The following is a 24138-nucleotide window of genomic DNA, read 5'->3' as shown; positions in this document are numbered from 1 at the left end:
TCTTCCAGCCCATCCATTTGTTTACAAATCGATGCAGCGTCATTCTTCACCGCCTTAATGTGTTTTATTAAGGAGGACTTGAATAATATCACATTTATCACATATTAAATTGTAAGTTGATGTCAGTAATTGTTCATATGCTTACCTATGTTTACGTTCCCCTGGGGCGGGTGGGAGCAAACTGCGGCCCGCGGGCCACATCAGGCCTGCCAAGCATCTTAATCCGGCCCACCGGGCATTTCCATTTTCCTTTTTTAAACCTTTAACATGCAAAGTGTAGCCAGCAACATGACTTGCAATGCTATTGTGGCACGCTTCTGTTGCCAGATAGTCAGATGCAATCTGTAGCTTGTACAAAAAAGCCAGCCAAACGACACAACATGTCAACATGCACCATGCACAAAGCACCCTACCTACTGCACCATGTGGGCATACAAACATTACTACACGCAATACCCATGCCAAAAAAAAAACAAAAAACACCCATATATTCCTGCCACAAGGCATGCTAGGTAGCTTGTGGTACTCTTTCTCCCAACACTTTGCCGTGTTTGTTGCATTTTTACTAGATTGCAAAATATGTTGAGGTTGTCAGAGGAGTAAACAAGGAGGAGGTAACCTAGTCTTGATATCCAATGTTGTATTGTTCATAGCTCATATTGTTGCTGCAGCTGGACTACCCAGCATGCCTTGCGGGCATTTGGAAATAACAGTTAAGTCAGTCACGTGCGATGTTTAGCACTTGGATGTTGCTTTATGTGATGCGGTAACTTGCCGTGGATGTGTTGTTTCTGTTTCGTTGCACCGTGAGCAAGTATGACGTTCTGCTTGATGCCGCCTATATATAGACAGCCCCTCCGCCAAATTTGTAAACCCAATGTGGCCCACGATTGCCCACTGCCTAATTTAAGCCACTCCCCTATCCTTTAATGATGTCTACATGAAACAAATACTGAATGTCAGATTTTTTTGTGTGCAGTAAATCAGATTTCCCTTTTCACACAGAGAGCAATAATGGCAACAAAAAGCTATACAAAAGATAATCATCGCCAAATAGATACAAATAAAGGTCTAACAGAACTGGGCGACAGACTGTAGTGTGATGATGATGTGATGACGATTGGCAGCTGATGTCTGGAAGGTGTGTCAGTTGTTTATTTTTCTTCTGTTTTTAGCGGTTGTGCCATGCCCACTCCGGAGAGGAGAGGAGGGAGGCGTTAAAGAGAGAGAGAAGTTTCCTTCGCTCCCGCCAGTGCACACAGTAGCCGGCTGCCCTCCCACCAAAATGGCACGTTTCCATGCATGTGCCGCCTGTGTGCATGCCTCCGCGCAACGCCACATCTGAACCCAACATACGAATCGAGCCATGGCTGAATTTGGGCAGAACAAGCGCGCTGGTCCACCGGTTGCTGCTGCTGCTGCGTGGAAGGCATCGCCAGGCGGAGCCGTAGGGACCCCGGAGACGCGCGGAGGAGCAGAGCCGGTGTCTAACGGTAATTGCAACCAGCCAGACCCGACCAAAAGGGCGCAAAGGGGGTCCAGCTGTGAGTCCCCTACGTGGGAGGGCTCGGAGTCAGCCACTAAAGCAATACCTCGACGCAGCAGTCTCATTAAGGTAAGCTCCTGGTGAGGTAAGCAGGATTTATAATATAAGAGAAACATGATTTACTGGTAATAGTGTTAAAAGTTCAAATTAGACAGAAAAAGTAGTTGGTCATTTACTTTATGCACAAAATACGTCTTCCAACTGCCAGCAACACAACTACACACTATGGTGTCTGTCACATACTATCACAACAATGTAACATTAAGGAGTGGGACAGAGGACACAAACAATAGCAACGCTAGCATATGTGAGCTACAGTGCTAACATTGCACTCACATTTTAACAGCAACATCATGCTCAGTTAAACTATTCGCTGAAGAAATTTTTATGTACTGCTCCCAAGTCTGGACCTGACTGAGCTCCTGGCTTTATTTTCAGATGTGCAGTGAAGCCTGCCTTTTTACAGAGCTGCCCTCCGTGCACACAGGGCGGGCACGTCTAGCTAGGGGTATCATGTCGATCAGGATGGAGGTTTTTCCTTCATGGTGGCATGAAAACTGTACTTAATAAGAGGCCGTTTAAGCGACTTTTCCCTCAAAAGTGGAGCAAACAACTGATTATTTTCTCATAAAGAGGCTCTAGGAGCACGCATAACTGTTAGAACATCATTAAAAAGTCAACTTTGCATCATCGGGGTCTTTTGAATGACATTGAATCTGAAAAGAAGCAAGTGGAAGCAAGTAAATGTGACCTAACTGACTTGTGTATCAACAAAAAACAAAACCAAAGGTAATTTATGTCTCTGTAAAGGCATCGTTCATTTACATGTATGAGGTCATGAGAAAACGCAGGTCTACCTTATATTGTGGCATGTGAGTGTTTACTTCTGCTTTCGCCTTCTTCCTGTTCTCAACCACTGAAGAGCAGAATAAAGACACCTTATCTCAACTCGCGAGCAGAGGAAGAGCACAGGAAGTTGACAGTGTCAGTTGTACATTGAGTGCAAGGCGGAGCTACAAAGCAGCCTCACAGAAGCAGTAGTGAGATGGAAAAGCTCGGCTTCTGGTGGCTTAGCTCGGTGTGTGCTGGCCACAAGACGACAGCAGGCGATGTCACTTAGCACTAGATTGACTAGAGAGGAGGTGGAGGAACGCGACCACCTGCTGCAGTGTGAAGTCACACTCCCTCTGCCCTGTGGCGACAAACTTCTGTAATCATTTTCTGCTTTGATATCGGTCAGGGTTGGACCCAGGCAACTTTTAAATCATGTTCCTGCTTAAAGCGCATCTAATCGATAAGTCTCGTCCCCTGACTTTGTCCTCAACTCCTTTTGGTCTTGTATTGATCTCTGTTTGCTGCTGGTCTCCGGAGCGACCGGATCCAAAGACATTTCAACACGGCACTCTACGACTTTATTCTTAACCTTCACCAAAGACGGGGATGGACTAGGACAAACATTTGGCCCTCATTGTGAGCCTCTGTACACGGCTGGGATCGGAGCTGTACGCTCTGCCTTGAAAGGGAACAGCGTGAATCGTTACGCCAACAGGGACTGACAGGACAGCGGGTGAATTCTGCAATTTTATTCTCCAATTGGTGACAGAGCCTCGGGCTGATGCTCCATGCGACGCGCATCCTTTGCGCCTCTGCCGAGAATGCGCTCCGGCCTTGGCAAAATGGGCAACCCCACGGATTGTGGGGCCCTCTGCACAGTGCGGCTTCTGCGAGTAGGAAGGGGCGGCCCTGACTGCGCCAACTTGCCCCTCTCTGTGTTGTGTCTGCAGCAACATGTCCTGGGCCGGTCAGGGGGAGCTAGTTTCTGCAGTTACTAGGGATGCAACAGGGATGGCCAGCCAAGTGTTCAGCAGCATTACACTTTAGTTTGTAATTTTAGGGCATTTAACTGACTAAAATGTAAGGCTAGATGGGTTACAATGTGAATAAATCAGCACCAAAGTACATCTTCATACATCTGCATAATGAATAGTGAACAGTGCATGCATTATTGACAGGAAAAAAAAGAACTAAGCAATTTTAAAAAGTAAAAAAATTGACACAAAGTGTCTGACGTCTTGCTTTACTCTTTACTTAAAGCTATGTGAACGTTTGAGGGGTAGTAGCATAACCATGCACTGGTTGAGCAATCGAGGCAAAAAATGGAGTGCGCTACCAGAGTGCAACCAGCAGAGGCGCTGTTGAGTCTCATCCAGTTCTGCTCAATACAACACTGGCATGGCAAAAACATTCACAGACGTATTCTACCATCCCAAAAACACCTAAATGACTTATTCTCCCCCTAATCCATGAATGCAGTTGAGCTGTGTTTGCCAAATAAATGATTCACAGGGTACGACTGTGATCCTGTCTCATTTCTCCAGAAATTGATGGGATGCAAGTCATGTTCTTTTGAGCGATACAGCAGTTTTCAAGCAGCGCCGCTCGTGTCTCAGCCGGAACTAATTTAGCAGTCAGCATCACCACGGCAACCGGTGAAAACCTGCAGAGAAATCCAGCTGATTGCCCACTTGAGTGGCGTTTCTGTCAGTGTAACTTCACCCTTGTTATTGTTGAAACATGATGTTTCATCATGTACTGCAGCCTCTCCCATCTTCATGATGAAACCGGTGCATCAAATATGATATACTCATCCGAAAAAAACAATATCTCATGAAACAAGGCTCTTTCAGGTGGTCTGCCGCATACGAGCGCACTTTCTTCTTCACTTTTCTGTGTGAGCAGTTTCAATTCGACACTTCAGAAAACTAGACAGTTGGCCAATTTGCTCACATAGTTCACATTGCGAAATCGCTGTCAAGTCATCGGCATTCAGTGATGACACCACACTGTCGCTGAGCACCCGGAACATACACAAATCTCACCCCCTGCTCCCACACAAACAAGACCGAGCATCAGATGGTGCAGCACGGGACCTTCGTCTCTGATTGGTGCTTCATGTTGTGGCAGAACTGGGATTAGACAACTGATGATTTTCAATGCTGCGTGTGACGTCTGTGAGTTTATTGGTGGCAGATATCACCCCCCTGTGGGTTATCATCACTTCAAAGGGGAGAAATGCGATGATGATAATGTTTGCGTGCACATTTAATGGCTCTAAATGTTTGGTGACTTGCACGTGATGTCTTTGTTTAGAATCCAAAACTGCGGGGCCAAATGAGATTGACGGGTCTAGTAACAAAAGTCCATCGGGGGTTGGACTGTTCTCATCGCCCTGAATCTTCTTTATTCTTTATTCTACTAAAACAATTTATGGTTCTAACTTTGTGGGAACAATTCAGGCAACATTTCTGTATATATGGCATATACTGTACAATAGCTGTATTCAAAATATAGAGGTTAGGTTAATTGGAGACTCTAAATTGTGCATAGGTATGAATGTGAGGGTGAATGGTTGTTTGTCTATATGTCCCCCGTGATTGGCTGGCGACCAGTCCAGGGTGAAACCCGCCTCTTGTCCAAAGTCAGCTAGGATCAGCTCCAGCATGCCCCTACGACCCTAGTGAGGACAAGCGGCACAGAAAATGAATGAATGCAAATGAATAATTGAACAGTGTTTAATTTATGGTTATAGCTTATAGTGGTGTAGTGCTGCACTGCATCATACTGACAGGTGTTTCTAATATTTTGGATTTTTAATCACGGCTTGTGAGCAGGGTTACGCAAAAACTCTTACGTAAATAATGTAGGCCCAAGAAGAACCCATTAAAGCATTTCTTATTGAATTTACAGGGCATTGGGCGGAAGCGGAATGGTGGAATAATCTACCACACATAGCAGCTGCTGATTAGCGCCGCAGTGGACCAAAATCTCCTGATATGTGAGGAGCTGTCAAAGAAATAGGTGGTCATGTTCAGGATTATTCGGCCTTGTTCACTAAATTCTAACTCAACTCGCAGTCTGTCGGTGAAAGTCGCACAGCTTTTGCACTTGTACTTCAAGTAAATGACGTCTTTTGTCTTCCCTTTGGCTTTTGTGGTCTTAATAACCTTCAGCAAATACACAATACATCAGTGTAGTTTTGTTTTGTGTGGCGTACAAGAGCTGTAAAAAGGCCAGGGTTTATCATCAGCTACTGTGTGAGCGTGAAAACCACATTTTCTATTGAAAAGACCGCAAGTACTTCCTGACCTCTGTGTGCAGCACCGACGCAGCGAGACGCTGCGCGCTCGTGGCACACTTGACTCTAATGAGGTTCAACCTGAGTCAGGCTGTAACGACTGATTATCTTTCAATCGGCAGATGGATTGCTCAATTGTCCGAGAGTGCTGCAAAGGCTCATCAAATCTCACACAGGGATTTGTCGTTTCCCCCCCCGCCCCCCATTTGCAGCACTGCGACCTTCGCTGAAGAAAACATCACACGGCTCCCACGTCTGTAGTTGACCGATATAGTTTATTTTAAGATGTGTAGCGAAGCCTGCCTTTTAAACAAAGTGTTTCGCAAGTACAGGGGACGGACTCACGGAAAGAAGCTGAAAGGCACCCGCGTCTAACATGACTGAGCATCTGACGCAACGCCGACACCGCCGCCAAGAAAGCGCACGACCATTTTTATGCAGTTTAATTTGTAAATGTGATTAAACATACACAATTATTTGTGCGATCTGTTCTTTTTGAAGAAATGTACAATATTCATTTCAGATTACTTGAGACAGCTTTATGTTTTAACCATCGTCACATTAGTTTGATTAAATATGTGTTTTGGGGGGTTGGTTGTGCAGGTATAGTGATGCACCTGCTGCTGGACCAACGTCTAGTCAGGCCATAGTCGCTTAAGCGCTTAACTTTTCATATTTCCTCATAACTTCAACGCATTTAAGTGTTACTTAGAGCAGTGGTCCCCAACCTTTTTTGACCCACGGACCGGCTTGTGTTCCCACAAATCTCCCACGGACCGGGTGGGGGGGTTCGTACATTATAGCGATCTAATTTAACTTATTTATTATGTATTGTGTAAAACTGAGACATGAATAACATCAAATTAAAAGCACAAAATGAATGCCGACCCACCATCCACCAGTTCCAGCCACCTTTTTCCAGAGAGATTATTACAAAAAGGCAGTGCGCTAGCATGAATTAACTTGAGGCAAATGTGCACATTAGCACTCAGTAAGTCATCAAAACTTACCTTTATGCATTCCCACATAGTATCAGCATTTGAGACCAAATTTGATGTGAAAGAAAAATGGTAAAAATACAGTAGTAGTCTATCTGTGCGGCATGAGATAAAGTTAGCACACGCACAATTGGACATGCGTCAAGTGAGACGGATGTAACAGAGAGAATCCGGCCAGTTTTCAAAATAAAACATAAAAAAAATTAAATAATGGAAATTATTTTTTCTTTCCGTGCGGCCTGGTACCAAATGACCCACGGCCCACTGATGGGGACCACTGATTTTAGTGTACCAAATATTCGTATTCTACTCCTAATAAATAATAGCAGTAACCCTTCTTCTTCTGTCATGATCAACTGGGATGCAATCTCAACAGAAGCCTCTTTGAGTACAAATGAAATGTTATCCACAGCATAATGTTACATGATGAGAAGCAGCCCAAAATGGAAAATGGTTGTTCATCCCCAGACAGGCAAGTGCCGCTGGTCACTGACATCCTCATGCATGCTCTCAAACAACCTACAGTATGTGCATTTCTCTGAAAACATTTCACCCATTGCATAATGGGTCTCTTTTGCATATTCCATATATCGCCCATAGCCATTAGCAATGTTAAACTGCAATATATACATACATGTGTATGTATATGCCATTAATCAGCCATTATCTGTCAGACGCACAACATATAGTCTAGTTGTAATTAGCCAATAACTCCAACAGGCTTTCGTTACACGGTGGAATTAGTAATACAACACAATAGTATGTCATCCAGTGATGCCTGTCAGCTGGCTAATGAGCACTCAAGGTCATGTGGGCGCTCACAAAACAATAATTACAAGTGTCATCATTATCAGCGTCATTAATCAGACATGTTTTGTTTTGTTTTTTTAATTCTTTTTTCATTACCCCCGTCCCCTCCAGCATGTCTATTTTTTTGTCAGTTGGTTCTGTTCTCTTACCTGGTGTGACTGATCACCACATTTAATCCTTTCTTCCACTCAGTCATTCCCATCCCTCTTCCACGCTGTGCCCTTCCACCGCTCCATTCTAGCATGGAAGTAATCTCATTAGAGTGACAATCATCCAATGGCATTTACTGGAATCTCAGGCACATTTAGCTTCAAATCAGGACATTGAAGAAACCCCCCCCCAACCCAAATCATTCATATAGTAGAATCTCTACTGTAAGGTCAGACACAATCCATCCCACGATGCCCTTGATGTAACTTTTGCAACAAGACGTTAGCCATGGTAAAATAAGCCAAAATGCAACCCGAATAATACACACTTACCCTTTGGTGCAGTCGTAGCAGCATGGCAGGGAGGGAGGCTTGCTGAAGGCAGGTGGCGCCATGCAGCCTGCGGTTCAAACAAGCATATAAAGGCGTTAACCAACGTATAATAAGACAAAATGAAACTAAAATGAAATGACTTACCTGTTGATGTAGTAGTACTACTACTGGTAGTAGTGAAGTGAATACAGGGGTGAGGGAGGCTGGCGTAAGGCAGCTGGCTTCATGCATCCAAGTGTAAAAATAAGGTCGCGTATAATAAGACAGAACGCAACTAAAATAAAATGACTTACCATTTGATTTGGTGGGAGTCGTCGTGACGCGAACACAGGTGTGGGAGGCTTGCTCAAGAGTTTTCGAGGCATTCAAACAATTTTCTATCAACTTTGCCTTTTCGTTCTCGCTTTCTTGCCGCATCGTCTACTCACAACTCACAGGAAGTCTCTTATTCATGCGCCACGTCCTGGTTTACAGTACAAATTGCATTTTTTTTTGGAACCTTTGTCGTCTTCGTTGTCGTCGTTGTCTTGCGGTAGGCACAGAATCGGGCCGCGGCCCTGCTACATAATGAGCGTCATGCATGTGCAGTGTGTAGCTTTCTTTTAATCCTACATTTCCATTTTAGTCCGTATCTACTTGTGGGTTAATTGGTCTCCTTTGACTCTGTGAGCATAATTAATTCTAAATGGTAGTCTAACAGAGGTGAATGTGCATAATAGCCTGTACATGTGCAATAATTGGATTTAACGGATGAAAGGCGAGGGGAGGAGAGAAGGTGCACACCAAAGCATGTGTTTAATAGAAAGAAAAGGCCCGGATGACTTCAATGGGAGCTCTGTCTTAGGGGCTGCCTGTTAATCAGGAGTGTTTCTATGCGTGTTATTTATGTGAAGTCTGAAAAGAGGGGGACGTGTGACCATGCAGGACTGCTGCTTCCATTACGACTAATGTCCACACACACACACAGGGAAAGATATATTGATGAACGTCACCATCTATCTCTCCGCATATAGAAAAGTGTACATTACACAAACAGGCGCGGCCATTCTTGACACCGTGATATAGCTTTTTAAGCATTTCAAATTCAGTGTGTTCATCCTCATCGAAGGAGCAAAAGAGGTACATTGCGAGGCATGCAAGCTTTTATGAGAGGACACAAATCATCTCAATAAAAGTTGCGTTTTGTTAGCTTTTTCTAAAATGGTTTTTTTTCCAAGCCTTTTAAGAAGTGGAAGCAGTCAGCATCAAACTAAAGACGGATTGTTTATCTCTGAAGTATGCGTGCTCTTGGTCCAAGTATCATGGCCCAAGGCACCAAGGGTATTTTTAGATGGCCCCCGCGCTCCCTCAATCATCACACCACAGATATAAGGGAGCTGTCACCATTGGGAGCGCGTCTGTGTTCTTAATGAGGCGATTCCTTGAGGATTTGTGATGCTTAAGACGCCTTCGCTCTCCCTCTGAAGGAAAACCTTTCATTCTCTGTAAATGATGTCGCCCTTCTTTCACGTGCTCGTTCATGCGCTGCTCCTCTTCTACGCAAAACTTATGCTACACGTTACAGAGGATGTGTTTGTCATCCATGGCGTGTGAATAACTTAATTCATTTCATAATCAGCTGCATGGCTCACTGAGGCAACGTACTCTACATAAAATACGTAGGCAAGCAGATACAGTACCATTTTGGGTGAATTCCACAAATGTTAATGAAAAGCAACAGGCCTGGTTTAAAGATTTAGGAGGATTTCATACAATACAGTACAGTACACAATACAGTGGATCCCCGCACAATTGTGATTCAGCATTCAAAGCCGCACAAATGGGAAAAAACAACAACATATATACAAAAATAGGCATTTTATCTCATTCCTGCTATATTGGTAAGTTTATAAATACACGATAATAGCATATATGTACAACATATATGAATCAAAAAGCCCACAATTTTTAATCATTCATTAGTGGTGAGTACCTGTACATTTTATACTTCAATATGTGTTTATTAAGAGGGTTTAGAGGGGTAGAGGGAGCGAGCCATTTGTCAAAAATAAGACATTTTTATGTCTTATTTTCCGAATAACTCTCCGCAAAAAGCGGGGCTCTACTGTAGTCCCGGTCATACTGTATTTAACATTGCAACCATCCAGCGCAAATGAAATAACGTGATTTTAATGCACTTTGAGTACTCTCGTTCCATTTTTTTTTTTTTACAATGTCCTACATAATATTTAATCATTTTTTTTATTGAAGTATTATTTTATTTCATTTAGCATTAATGTGTGATTTATATTTCCTTATCCACTTGTAAAGGGTGTCCAAACTTTTTCAACAGCGGGCCGCATACTGAAAAATCAAAGAATGTGTGTGGCCACTTTGACTTTATTATAAAAGGTTTTTTTTTTTTTTTTTTTTTTTTTTAAAAAGCCACTTTACATTGTGCCTTTTTGCTTTATTTTTCCAATTTTTGCTTTTTTTTGGTTCCATTTTTTTCCTGTAATGTGGGGGTCACACTTTGGACACCCCTGCCTTATAGGGTACTTATTTAAAAAGTAAATCAATCAATTATTTGTGGTACATTGTAGTCATTATTGTAAATTGCACAGTACTAGACTTTTAGACTTTAGTAACAAAATATGTAATGTCTGATCACTGTATTATATGTACTATAAGTATAATACAGTTTATATTTTAGATATTATTTCGATTTGAATTTTCTTTTACCTGTACCAGTCAAAAATGTGGAGGACATTTTGTCATTCAAAAGGCCAAGGAAGCGGGCCTGAAGTTTTAATAACCATATTATTGTTTGATAAGATATGTAAGATTATTTTTTTGTCTGTTTTTTTTAATTGAACATGAAATATTTGTCTGTCTTCCATAAATTTCATGTACAAATATTGATATGTTCTATAGAAATTAGCATTATTGTTACTTTTTTGCACAAGGTTTTCCAGGGGAGCGTTCAACTTGATTGCAATGACTAAATACGGTTCCTTGCTCTGAACGCATACAGTAGTCATTAAAGCACCGTTGGGGTCCAAGTGAGGTAGTTTGTTGTGTTTTTTGTGGATGTTTGCCTTTTCTTTCAATTGAATGATCTTTTACCTTCAATCTGAATCTTTGATTGAGTTTAATCGGCGTACTAATAGAAAATTGAATAAAGTTGTCCAACTATATGCTTTTATCGCCTGTGTAAGGCGCTTTCCCGGGGTGTTCAGTGTGCCACACGGATGGACTGAGCTCAGATTCAGCGATAGTGTCATGTTGAAGGGGCAGAATTAGAATGCGGCAGCGTGCTGCCTCTGCCTAGTCAGGTATGATTAATGGTGTAATGGTGAAGAGCAAGGGCGAGCTAAGGCTTGAACATGGTATAAAAAACAATAGCAGATTGGTAGGAGGAGGCTCTGTGTAGGCTAAATAATCTGTTTTATGTGTGGTTATATAAGATCGTTTTAATCCTTTCACATCTACTGGAAACGTGTGTTGTGGCGTGTATGCAAAGAATACACTCAGAGGGATCATTGTCTTTCTGTCAATCTGTAGAGAACCTATTTCCATGGCATTAAAGGCACCCTCTTCGCTCTTTACCTCCATCATGCTCTCATTCCGTGCTCTCTCCCTCGTCATCAGGATGGCTCACGGGTGGGTCGAGATAGGAAGAAGACCGTGTCCTTCAGCAGCAGCCTATCAGAGAAGAAGATCAGCGGTGCGGCCGACTGTATCCACTCGATGGTGGGTCAGCTGCTACGTGACCCTTTATATTACATACACGCCAAGCTTTACATCCAGCGCATGAAAAAGCCATGTGCAGCGGATGGACTCTAAGGGTGTTACGCTCACGTGTGTCCAGGTGGAAGGCAGCGAGTTGAAGAAAGTGCGGCCCAACTCTCGCGTGTACCAGCGTTACTACCTCCTGGACGCAGGACTCCAGGCTCTGTGCTGGGAGCCCTCCAAGAAGGAGTCGGACAAAGCCAGGCTTGCGCTGTCCTCCATCAGAGAGGTCAGCGTTCAGGCAAAAGGATAAATCAAGTCTCACTGGTTACTGCCTTCCCCAATGACTTCATTGATTCTTTTAGACCAACTCATTGGAAATGTTTACAACACTGAACCGCACAAAAGGGCCATGGTTGATTTGTTTTCATCGTTATCTCTTGTTGTGGCTTCACATTGTAGGTACGGACGGGTCGTAACACAGAAACCTTCCGCACCAGTGGCGTTTATGAGCAGATTTCGGAGGACTGCGCATTCTCCATTATCTATGGAGAGCTGTATGAGAGCTTGGACCTCGTGGCCCACTCAACGGACGTGGCTAATATTTGGGTGACGGGCCTCAGGTATTAACTAATAAAAACTCTTTGACTAGTAGAACACTCCCAGCGGGTTACCACGCATGTGTCCATTGATAGACAGAAACGAGATGAAATCTGATCCTTGTGATGCGTGGGGGTTATTCCTTCACTGCCTTTGTGTCTCCGTCTCCAGGTATCTGATGCAGTATGGCAAACACGCCCTGGACATGCTCGCCAGCAGACAGCACAGCCTTCGCCTTGGTTGGTTGGAGAAGCTTTTCTGCTCCGCTGCTGGTGATTTGGACAGTCACGGGGACATCGAGCAGGGGATTTGCTTGCAATCCGCCATAAAACTCATTCAGACGGTGAATCCGGGGGTGAGCTGCAGCAAAGTGGAGCACAGGTTTAAAGAGCTTCAGAGAGGTCGGGCTGAAAGGACGGCTTGTCCTGCGCTCAATAATGAATCAGGAGTAAAAGACCAAAGTCAGGTCAAAGCTCCATTGAGGGAAAGTGAGAGGGTCACCAAACAGGAGTTTATCGAGGTCTTCCATGACTTCTGCACACGTCCGGAGATTTACTTTCTCTTGGTGCAGTTCTCCAGCAACAAGGAATTTCTGGACACCAAAGACTTGACACGGTTTCTCGAGGCTGAGCAAGGTGTGGCTCAGGTCGGTGTTAATCCACACACTCAAACTCAGTCCTCATGTTGCCGTCAGCTTTACGTCTACTTGCTCTCACATCCAGGTGACAGAAGAAGACAGCCTGAGGCTCATCCAGTCCCACGAGCCATCAGACGAGGGACGGCTGCAGGGCTACCTGTCGATGGACGGCTTCAACAGCTACCTGACGTCGGCGGAGTGCCACCTCTTTGACAGGGAACACGACAGTGTGTGCCAGGACATGTCCCAACCTTTGTCTCACTACTTCATCAACTCCTCTCACAACACCTACCTCATTGAGGACCAATATAAAGGGCCCTCGGATGTTTCCGGCTACATCCGAGCGCTCAAGATGGGCTGTCGGTGTGTGGAAGTGGATGTTTGGGATGGCCCCGATGAGGAGCCTGTGGTGTGTACCGGACACACCCTTTGCCCTCCTCTTTCCCTTCGCAACGTGTTGGAAGTAATCGGACGCTTTGCATTTGTTGCGTCTGATTATCCGTTGATTGTGTGCATGGAGAACCACTGTTCACTTCGCCAGCAGAAGGTGATGATGCAGCATCTCGTGAGGACACTCGGCGAGAGGCTCTTTACACACCCTCCAGACCAGAGGGAGTCATACCTGCCCTCACCACAAACCTTAAGGCATCGGATTGTCTTGAAGGGGAAGAAGTTAAAGCCGGGTTGGGAGACAGAGGACGGGGAAGTCAGCGAGGAGGATGAAGGAGCTGAGATGTGTGAAAGGATGAAGGCAGCTAGTAATGGAGGGGCAGCACCTGGAGGCAGTGACAAAGACACACCAAAGAGAGGCGTCACTCCAACAGTTGCCACTCAGTGCAGTCCTCCTCATCTTCCTCACAAACGCATCCAACTGTTGAAGGAGCTGTCAGACCTTGTGACTCTGTGCCAGTCGGTCCACTTTGTCGACTTCCCAACATCAACCAGAAGCCAAAGACCCTGGGAACTGTGCTCCTTTCATGAGAAACGGGCCGAGGGTCTCGCTGGCGAGAGCCCCGGCAACTTTGTCGACCACAACAAACGCTTCCTGTCACGAGTATACCCCAGCCCCATGCGCATCGACTCCAGCAACATGAACCCTCAGGACCTGTGGAAATGTGGCTGCCAGATTGTGTCTATGAATTTCCAGTCTGCTGGACTGATGATGGACCTGAACACAGCCTGGTTCCGGCAGAATGGAAACTGCGGTTACGTTCTGCGGCCTGCCATCATGCGGCAGGAGGTATCGTATTTCTGTGCAGACACCAGAGACACTGTGCCCGGGGTGTCCCCGCAGCTTCTCCATGTGAAGGTGTGAGAGACTAACACAAGCTCAACACACAGAATACAAATTCTTTGTGATGGAATAATCATGATTATATTCTGAAAACAGCCCATGTGGTGACCCTTCTCAGGTAATCAGCGGACAGAACCTTCCCAAGCCGAGGGGTTCTGGCACCAAAGGGGATGTGGTGGACCCTTATGTGTATGTGGAGATCCACGGCATCCCTGCTGACTGCACGGAACGCCGCACAAGGACCGTCACCCAAAGCTGGGACAATCCGGTCTTTGACGAGAGTTTCGAGTTCCAGATCAACCTGCCGGAGCTCGCCATGGTTCGCTTTGTGGTGCTGGATGATGACTTTATAGGAGATGAGTTCATAGGTTGGTGAAGTCAGATTGAGCGGACTTGTCTGTTAGATACTTTGTAAAAATAACCTCCCTGTCACAGGTCAGTACACCATCCCTCTGGAGTGTCTCCAACCCGGGTACCGACATGTCCCACTTCAGTCTCTAACCGGGGAGGATCTTCCCCACGCCAAGCTCTTCGTCCACGTGGCTCTAACCAATCGTAGAGGAGGGGGGAAGCCTCACAAAAGGGGTCTGTCTGTGCGGAAAGCCCGGAAAGGGCGGGACTACACGGCTCTAAGAGACCTGAGAATCCGGTCTGTAGATGATGTTTTCAAGATGGCTGCTCCTCTGCTGAGAGACGCCACGGACTTGAGGGAAAACATGCAGGTGAGGGAGTCCAAAGTCCTGTGGCTGGTTTATTGGATTGTTTTGTCCACTGAGTCATTTCATTTTCTTTTTTCCAAAAAGAACTCGGTGGCTGTGTTCAGGGAGCTATGCGGGGTGTCGGCCGTGTCGAACCTCATGCAGTGTATACTAGCACTACGCTCCAGGGTGACAGGACCTGACGGGATACCATTACTACTGTTTGACCTTGAGAAGCACTATCCTACCCTGGAGCCGCAGGGACCCCTGCCTGATGTCCTTCGCCGTGTTGTCTCCACATATGAAATGGTGAGGAAGGAAAGGAGCTGACAGTAAATATGCTCTTTGTTTCCTCCCCTACATCTACATCTACTACTATCTCCGAAGTGCATAAAAAGGAAGGAAATGCTAAACAAAAGCCACAAAGAACACCAAAGCACCACCGCCCATCTTCCTGTCTGCTTCACACAACAATGAACACCCCCTGTGTGAACAAAGCTTCCTTTAGAGCACATACTTTTAACACAAAATGACTTGTTATGTCGCCTTGGCCTGAATCTAGTGCGTTCCCAAATGACGACGGGACTTTCATTGGCTGAGAAAGTTAAGTCAGACTTATAACACACCAATAGTAAACATATTATCATGAATCATACTGAGATATGTAATAAATAATATGTCTCTTACTTTATTTATTAGCTTGGATAAACAGTACTGTATGTGCATTGGAAAAACTGAAATCAAGGTAAAAAAACAAAAAAAAAAAAATCAATACCAACAAGGTTTTTTGTTTCCTTATTTATTTATCAGGCCCTTTTTAAAAAATATACATATTTTTTTATTTTTATTTTTACCAATTTTCTTAAGTAATATGTACTAAAATATGTACTAAAATCTGATACACTTCTTAAAATAAGAAAAAGAACAATTTAACTCACCCAAATTCAATTTTGCTTGTTTCAAGCGTTTACATGTCCTGTTGGCAGATTATTTATAAATAAGTTCTGATTTTTGTATATTACTTTAAAGCAAAATTAGATTTTAGCCATTTAATCTTGCTTGGATTTCAGTTTTGCAGAGTAGCAAGTTTTAAGGGAGCAATTTAGCCTTGGGGTCTCTGACCAACTTAATTTAGTAGTCATTTCACATAGAAAAGTCATTTTAACGTGTTTTGGAATGTTTAAAGAGTGTTTTTATCATCATTAAAACACAGCAGTTGATACTTTGCTGGTACGCTTTCGATCATGCAGGTGTGCCGAATGACACGACCGCTGTTTTTAATGCTCATTTTGCTTTGACAGTCACCTTCTCGTGCCTTCATTCTTCCACTCTCATCCCTCCAACCTAAACATTTCCTGCCCTATCCTCCTTTTCCCTCCGGGCCTGCTTCAACTGTGGTTGACCCACATACAGGGGTTTCCACGCAGATGAGACTCGTACCCCTCGGCCTTACTGCCGCTTTACGGGCAATGGAAGCTGCGACACGTACTGTGCACATGTTAGTGTTGCATGTGAGAAGAAAAATGAATGAAAAATGATCTTATTAAGCTGTAATGAAGGCTACGGTGTATAGACCCAATTTAATTACAGTTGTTAGTCACTGCCTTTTTAGTACGTGTCAAGTGTGCATCTGCAACCACATCCATTTCCAGCCAACCAGATCGGAGTTGAAAGGACCACCTCGGTGCTGAATCTCATTAGCATAAAGTTGGGTTAAAAAATATTTTCACAACCTCTATCTTAAACACTGTATGTGTGTTGCGAAAACCTGGCTTATTACACTTAAGCAATAGTTTGTTAAACAGCAGGTCACATCCCTGCAGGCTTTTCAAGCAGAGGCCTAGCATTAATCAGCCAGAGGCTACTAATGTTATTACTGTGCACCATGTGTGCGTGTGCGGTCGTTACTTCACAAGAGGCCTCCAAGGAGCCCTCTACAAAGTGCATACGTTTATCTGCAGACGCGTATACACTGTAGCTATAAAGAAGTTTCTTCATTATTTTAATGACCGGCTACACATGCAAAGCTTTACGACGGCTTTATTGGAAATGTGCATTGCCCTTTCACACTCTTTTGATTATTGACTATAAATGTGTATTGAATTTAACATCATGTGTGCAGATGGTGCAGGCCAGCAGATCCGTGCTGGAGCTCTCAGATGGTATTTATGAGAAGATTCTGCACATCCAGATGATGGGTGAGTGAAAAGAAGCCGAGGCCTTTGTTGATTCATTGATTAAGAGCTGTCCCAAGACATTTGTCCATGTAGTGTATTTTCGTGTTAAATCATCCGTGTGACTCCAAGCAGCTAAACTTGTCATCACAGGGCCATTAAATTGTAAATCATGTGTTTAAGACGGGAAAAAAAGAACCCTTGTAAGATATTTTTGTTATGCAGCCCCAGTGCATGTGGGTTTCACGTGCATTTGTTGTGTCGAAATGGTTTGAATAGAGACGAGCGTAGCAGTAGCAGAAACCCCCCCCCCAAGCAACTCAAGCCATTCATCTTCTACACCCATTGTCCTCACTAGGGTTGCGGGTATGCTGGAGCCTATCCCAGCTGTCTTCTACACCCTGGATTGGTCGCCAGCCAATCGCTGAGCACAATTTAGAGTCTCCAGTTAATTAGCATATTTTTGGAAAGTGGGAGGAAGACGAGTGCCCGCAGAGAACACGCAGAGACGTTTCAACTTTTATAAATAGAGCGTGTTGGCTTATCTGCTGCAGAGCCTCAGGTCAGAGAGTACACAGCACTTCCTGTTTGCATACTGTGAAGATGGTGATCAAGTGATCCCTGACGCGAGGGGCAAGACACTCGGGAAGGTTACGACCAATCAGATTTGTGATACAGTGGCGTGAAAAAGTATTCATACCCCTTGAACTTTCCCACATTTTGTCACGTTCCGACCACTAACATAAATATATTTTATTGGCATTTTAGATGAAAGATCAACACAAAGCGACACACAATTGCCAAGTAGAAGGAAAATTGTACATGACTTTCAAATTTGTTTAAAAATAAAAAAACTGAAAAATGTGGCGTGCAAAAGTATTCAGCCCCCCTGTGTCAATACTTGGTGGAACCAACTCTCGCTGAAATTACAGCTGCAGCTTTGTGTTGATCTTTCATCTAAAATGCTAATAAAATCAATTTATCTTTATGGTCGGAACGTAACAAAATGTGGGAAAGTTCAAGGGGTATGAATACTTTTTCAAGCCACTGTAAATAAGCAGTTGCACATAACACACTTAACATTAGGTACGCCTGCACCATCTAATGACATTCAATACAGATCACATATTTTCTAATAGAGTGACTCGCGCATATTTCACTCCTTTGACCGTGCCTTTTCGTCCTGGCGACGTTCAGCTGGACTGTAGCGTTTTTGTTTTCAACATAATCAGACGAACCGAAAATTCATTTACAAGCTAGCAAGCAAGCAAGCTAGCGATGACACAGGAGACGTGGCAGGACGGCACGGCCAATCAGGTCGCAGAAAACAATGGGCGGTGCAGACACTCGACTTCCCGCAATGTAAGTCTTCTTTAAGAGCCAGGCTCGGCCTGTAACAGCGTTCATACAGTGTGATCAATTTTTTAAAAAGCACAAAAAAAAATCTGCAAATCCTCGAAAGGTGAACCGCGATGGAACACTGTATTGAGTTTAATTTAGACTGGTTTGCCTTAAATGATAATAGTCCCTGTAATGCATAAAAAAATCTAAATTAAACAGTCCACTGAATTTAATGTATAAATGAACAACACTGGTTTGGATCATAGTGTCACTTGGACTACAAGTTCTGTGTAAAAAGTGCAGTATACACAAAAATCCCTAATTGTAATCATACATTTCTCCTTAAAGCGCTTTTATGCATTTGATGAATTATTATTACTATTAAAAGACTTGTTTTTTCCCCCACTTCAATTACCGGCCCTTTAAGAGCCTCCTGTTGAGCTCGGCTCCACAGAAAACCATATATTTTTGACTCCCCAGCCTGTCAGACTGGAAGCTGGGTCAGTTTTTGTAAATTCTCATCCCTCCCTCGACCCTTAGCCTCTGACCTTAACCAAGATGTGAGGTAAAAATGACGCACTTGTGGGGTCGCAGCCTTGGGGTTAGTGCCCTACAGTTTGCTAGGAAATAACATTCAGCAGCACAACAACAATCATACATGCATGCATGCATGCATGCAATGCTGCTCCATAGGCCTGAAGTTACCTAGCAACAGGGATGTAAAGGTTACAATTCAGTCAACTTCTGTAGGTGTATGTGCAGCACAGAGCGGCTCAATTATACGCCATTACTCTACACTCTGTGTGTGTGTGTGTGTGTGTGTGTGTGTGTGTGTGTGTGTGTGTGTGTGTCTGGTCCACTCCTTGGCATGTTTTACGTCTGGGCTCTTGATGGCTCACGGTTTAATGTGCGCCCGTGTTAACCCACTTCTGTTTCCATGGCAACTGCGGGACAGTGGCCAAAGGCGGCCAGAGGAAGGCAGATACACAACACAACCCACTACACGCGCGCACGCACACAAACACACAACTAGCCAGCGGACACACTTCCCTTCTCCGCTACCTACAAGCCCACATTTTCTCATGTTTGACAAGCCTGTTGCTTTGGATATGCACCATTTAAGACGTGTGGTAAGCGAGGCATCTACAATACCTGCTGACATACTGGACACACTCCGCCATATCAATAGGTACACCTGCTCAAATGATCGGCATTCAAATTATACAAAATAATAACGCTTAGTTTTGTCTGAGGTAGGCCTGCTTTAGCTGCACCATAATTGTCCCAGAAATTATTGGCAATAAACGATATTATTGTCAACATTATTTTGAGACTACATTTTTTAATGTATGGCATAATAATGCGAGCACACCGCATCAAAAGCAACTTTTGTTTCTCAAGAGTAACATTGTAACTGGAATGTCAAGGACTTTCAAAAAGACAGAAAATCCCCAATGAAAATAAAATGGACTCAGTCAATTTTTAAGCAAAAATTGCACTGAAATCACAATATTTCTGATTTTGAATCTGTGTCACTTTCGTTGTCAGGATATTATGTGTCAATGCAGACGACAGCTCATTTGCATATACACCTCCTTGATTGACTTTTAGCAACATTGTGTGTGTAATACGCTGTTTACTAGGCATGGCACGATCGTCAATAAATGGATGAATAGAACGATAAAAAAAAACAGGTCGATAATTATGACGCCCTCGATAAACTGACATGTGCATGTATGCGTGTTTCATCTGATCGTCTCTCTGTACCACACAGGCTGGATGACAAGAGGGTTCACTCTGCATCTGTCTGTGCGCATTGGTTCTATAGTGGAATGAACAGAGTGAGTGAGCACTCCTCATTCAGCCTCTTTGTAGAGGCGGGGCTACTAGTGAGTGGATACAGAGGGTTAGCAGTTAGCTTCGTCAGGCAGCATACGCGAACATGAATGGAGCACAGAAGCGATGGTTTCTTATTATCAACTGGGGGGGAAAAAAAACAGATGGAGGTGCCTCGGGCAGCGGAGCCTTCGCCCGACAGTCAACGCTTACTGAGGCGTTTAGTCGGCAAATATAAACAAAACAGTGCAAAAAGGTGCACGCTCAGCGTCGCTCGCTACCTTGCAAAGGAAATGCAACCATTCAATACAGTTATATGGCATCAATTTGAAACAACACATGTACAGGCAACTTCTGTGGCGAGCTAATGTGGCTCACACAGGCATACTGTGCTTGAGTACCATCTAGTGGTTCAAATGTGCATACACCTCTAATGACAATAATGAAAAAATGGTTTCAAAAAATGTCGATAATATCGATTATCGACGATAATTCGTAGCATAATTATCAACCAGCAAAATTTGTTATCGTGACAGGCCTACCATGAGGTGTAACATTTTGTCAGAGTTTGGATGCAACAAAATGTGTTTGGTGTTATACTTTTGGAAGCACAGCGGCTGAAACACAAGTTCCACCGTTTTGTATGATCCATTTCATTATTTTTGCCACAAACCTTTTCACGTCACTAAATAGCACTCATCTCATACAGTTGATCTTTTTGAGTAGATTTTTTTTTTTTTTGCAGTAGGTTCTCAAAACCAGCAGATCGCTCCTGTCACAAAGAGGATCTTTGACCAGCATTTTTTGTCCGATCCCTAAAAACAGCAGTGAACTCCTGCCTTAAAGGATCTTTGAATTCGTGTTTTTGCAGTACAGTAGGTCTTTGAAAACAACAAAGTGCTGCTGTCGTGTAGAGGATCTTTGAGTTGATTTTCTTGGAAGTAGGTTCTTAAAAACAGCATACGCAGGCTCTTTCAGAAGTGTTGTTAAAAACAACATTGTGCTGTTATATAGATGAGCTTTGACTAGCTTCCTTCCCCTGGTCCCTAAAAAGAGCAGTGTTCTCCTGTCTTTAAATGGACTTTTTGTTGGTTTAAACACAACAGAACGCTCCCCCGGCCCTTAAATTTCTGAACAGCAGAACAATTTAGTTGAACGTGTGGGGTAACGAAAATGTTCGAAACAGCGTAGTTCTGTAGAGCCACAGTAATATTTCATACCGTTGGATGTATCGCTATATCAGGTGTCCTGTGAACACACGGCATCACCAGTATGCACCCCTAACCTGCAATGTTTTTGCAGCCATGATGTTCCATGAGAAGCTGCAGAGCCTGGCGGCAAAGGAGGGGCTGAAAGGTCGCAAGGTGGGTCGAGCGGTGGAAAGCTTCAGCTGGAACATCACCATCCTTAAGGTCAGAAACACACATTTGAAGTAACAACCTACAATGTAGCCTGAAGTCACTTCTTGCTGTTCTCTTACCTTTTTTTTTTTTTTTAATCGGGTCTTCCTGTGCAGGGTCAAGCTGATCTGCTCACTCACGCCAAGGCTGAAGTCCAGGAGAACATGAAGCAGGTACACGACGCCGCTCTCACCGGCAACCTCACTCGGGAGGGTCTAGGAGCTACGAGAGCACGCTCGCAGTCACGACAAAGCGAGCAGTGCCACGAGTGTGTGAGGACCGATGGCGGAGAATGAGACCGGACTCGACCCAAATGCCTTCATAGGTTTCACGTGTCTGTCTCGTCTGTCCGTGTGCAAAAATCGACTCTCACCACACTTGTTGTTGGGTCTACCACATTCCAAGGAAGAACCAATTTCATGCATCAGCCTCAGAGGATGTCAACGTGTTTGTTTTAGGTTATGAGCACAAATGCCCCGGAGTTCCGCTGTCCCAGTATTTCTGTCATTTCACCATGCTTGTATGATCCACATCCGTGTCAGCCGTGGTGCAATTCTCCTTATCCAATCACCATTAAAAACCCACTAAATATTGTTGTCTTAAACCAATCTCTCTGTGAGATGAATCATTTCTGTGTTTCGTCGCATCTGCCTCGCGTGTGTTCTGCTTCCTTCACGTGCAAAGTATTGTACAGTATTTTAATATCGCTCTTGGTTTTTGTTGTAAACGAATATTTTACACAAGTTGCAACATTCTTGGTCCATGTGTGCAGTAATTGTGCATCGGCGAGCACCTTCCTTGCAAGGGAAGATGAAAATAAAAGTAGTTTTTAAAAAGAGATGCCTACGTGAATTCATGTTGCGATTTGAATTTGTGCTCATTTCGACCAATTAAGTTGACGTAGGTCAGGGGTGTCCAGACTTGTTCCACCAAGGGATACACGCATACAGAAAAATTAAAAGGACGCACGGGGGCCAATTTGAGGTGTTTATTCATTAAAAGACGCTAAAACGAATCCAACGTAGGCCAATTTGCTATCTGAACAAAACATGCACATCTTAGCTTTGTGTTATAAGTGATACAGCAAATGAGTAATATTTTATAACACAAATCTATTTGATGTAGCACGATGTAGTACGTGAGCCACTTGTCTGGATGATACATGTAATGCCGAATAGGCATTTGTTCAAATGAAAGCAATGGACTGAAACCCATTTTTTTTTTTTTAATTTTTCAATCAATTTGAGGCGATTTAATTTTTTTTAAATTACATTTTTTAAGCTAGATGGGACTTTATTCAATACTGTATTGTATTTAATTCACAGATTTACTCACACTCAACCTAACGCTTCTGCAGCCTTTTCAGAGGGAATGAAAAAGTACGTTTGCAAAGATCCAACGTGGAACTAATCCAAAACTTCAGCCAACTTTTGCATTGTTGAACTAAATTGCTTGCTAAGCACACACAGTGACTTCAGTGCGGAGCCAGTTTTTATTTGTTTGCAGTGAATTATGCTGAGTGAGCAGTTAGGGAGGGGGGTAGGGGTGCGGGCGTCATTATTTGTGTGCACTGCTTCGGTTTCAACAGGACACCATGTTAACTTTCATGTAACAAATGAAAAACTGATCAATTAAAAAAAAAAAAAAAGACATTCCATAATTTAATAATCCTACTGGAAACTGATGGTGAAGGGTTAAAAAACAAGCATAAAAAACATGGAATAAGATCACAGTCGGGTGTGGTTTAGTTAATTAAGATGAATGCTTCGAGGCACTGGTTAAATCATTGTCTCTCTTCCCCAACAGAGGAGTAAACATCCTCCGTTAAGACACAGTAACCACATACTGTAGCTTGTATGTATAGCAGTCAGAAGACATTAGGAATCAAACTAATCCAGAGTAAAGTTCTCTGTGTATCAATTGCATCTTAAAAGTCACACTATTTACATTCTCATTGCAACTAAACACGAGTGGCAGGTGTGGTTTCTAGATGAGTATTCTACATGGACTTAAACAGTAGAGGAGATATCATAATGTGGTTAAAGACTGCCTTTCTATGTGCAACTCTTAAAGGATAGCAGCTTCCCGCCAAAAAAATCCACCTCCCTCACTCTTTTTTTTCTATCACGGCAGCCTCGTGTGTGTAGATGGAATAAAGGAAGAGGAGGAGAGGAGTCGGTGGCTCACTTGTTCACAAATCGCTCGGGTTGACGATGGTGAAGTCTGAGTCCTTGCTGTTGATGGAGCCCTCGTCCGGGCTGGATGAACCCGAGGCGCTGGCGCCGGCCATCAGGGGGTCGTTGAAGATCCCCGGCGCTCCCTCTGGCTCCATGCGCACGAGGCCGCGGCCTCGCCTGATGGGAGGGGTGCGCTCCGAAGCGGCCCGTCCTCCGTCGGCGCCCTGCAGGTCTCCATCCTGGGACACAAGGATGTAGTCGTCCCAGTTCTTAGCCTCCGAGCCGATGGTAGACGCCAC

At 44.0% G+C, this 24138-nt stretch overlaps 2 protein-coding genes across 10 annotated transcripts in view; one reads left to right on the top strand and one right to left on the bottom strand.

Annotated features, from left to right (window-relative positions):
- Positions 1-1142: 1142 nt before the first annotated feature.
- LOC129173002 (inactive phospholipase C-like protein 2) lies at positions 1143-22516 on the top strand. 3 transcript variants are annotated; one of them, XM_054763389.1, is made up of 12 exons: positions 1143-1615; positions 11602-11703; positions 11822-11971; positions 12145-12305; positions 12454-12928; positions 13005-14228; positions 14332-14581; positions 14649-14935; positions 15017-15220; positions 17034-17109; positions 21565-21674; positions 21779-22516. In XM_054763389.1, exons 1-12 carry the CDS (start codon positions 1367-1369, stop codon positions 21956-21958), a joined length of 3468 nt encoding a protein of 1155 aa, XP_054619364.1. In that variant the 5' UTR covers positions 1143-1366; the 3' UTR covers positions 21959-22516. The 3 variants fall into 3 exon arrangements, with proteins under 3 accessions (XP_054619364.1, XP_054619366.1, XP_054619367.1); XM_054763391.1 differs by lacking the exon at positions 11822-11971; XM_054763392.1 differs by lacking the exons at positions 11602-11703; positions 11822-11971.
- tbc1d5 (TBC1 domain family, member 5) overlaps positions 4780-24138 on the bottom strand; it is a 40069-nt gene continuing 20710 nt past the window's right edge. Inside the window, exons 24-26 of one of the 7 annotated variants that reach the window (XM_054763393.1) lie at positions 7972-24138; positions 7639-7726; positions 4780-5060 (exon numbers count right to left, since the gene is read on the bottom strand). In XM_054763393.1, coding sequence (XP_054619368.1) covers positions 23854-24138 — 285 coding nt within the window. In that variant the 3' untranslated portion in view covers positions 4780-5060; positions 7639-7726; positions 7972-23853. The other 6 variants (XM_054763395.1, XM_054763399.1, XM_054763396.1 and 3 more) reach the window with 6 other exon arrangements.

Source organism: Dunckerocampus dactyliophorus, chromosome 20 (genome assembly GCF_027744805.1).
Source record: "Dunckerocampus dactyliophorus isolate RoL2022-P2 chromosome 20, RoL_Ddac_1.1, whole genome shotgun sequence".
Lineage (NCBI taxonomy): Eukaryota > Metazoa > Chordata > Actinopteri > Syngnathiformes > Syngnathidae > Dunckerocampus > Dunckerocampus dactyliophorus.
Note: the sequence above shows the minus strand (reverse complement) of the source record. Positions and strands in the feature narration are given on the sequence as shown.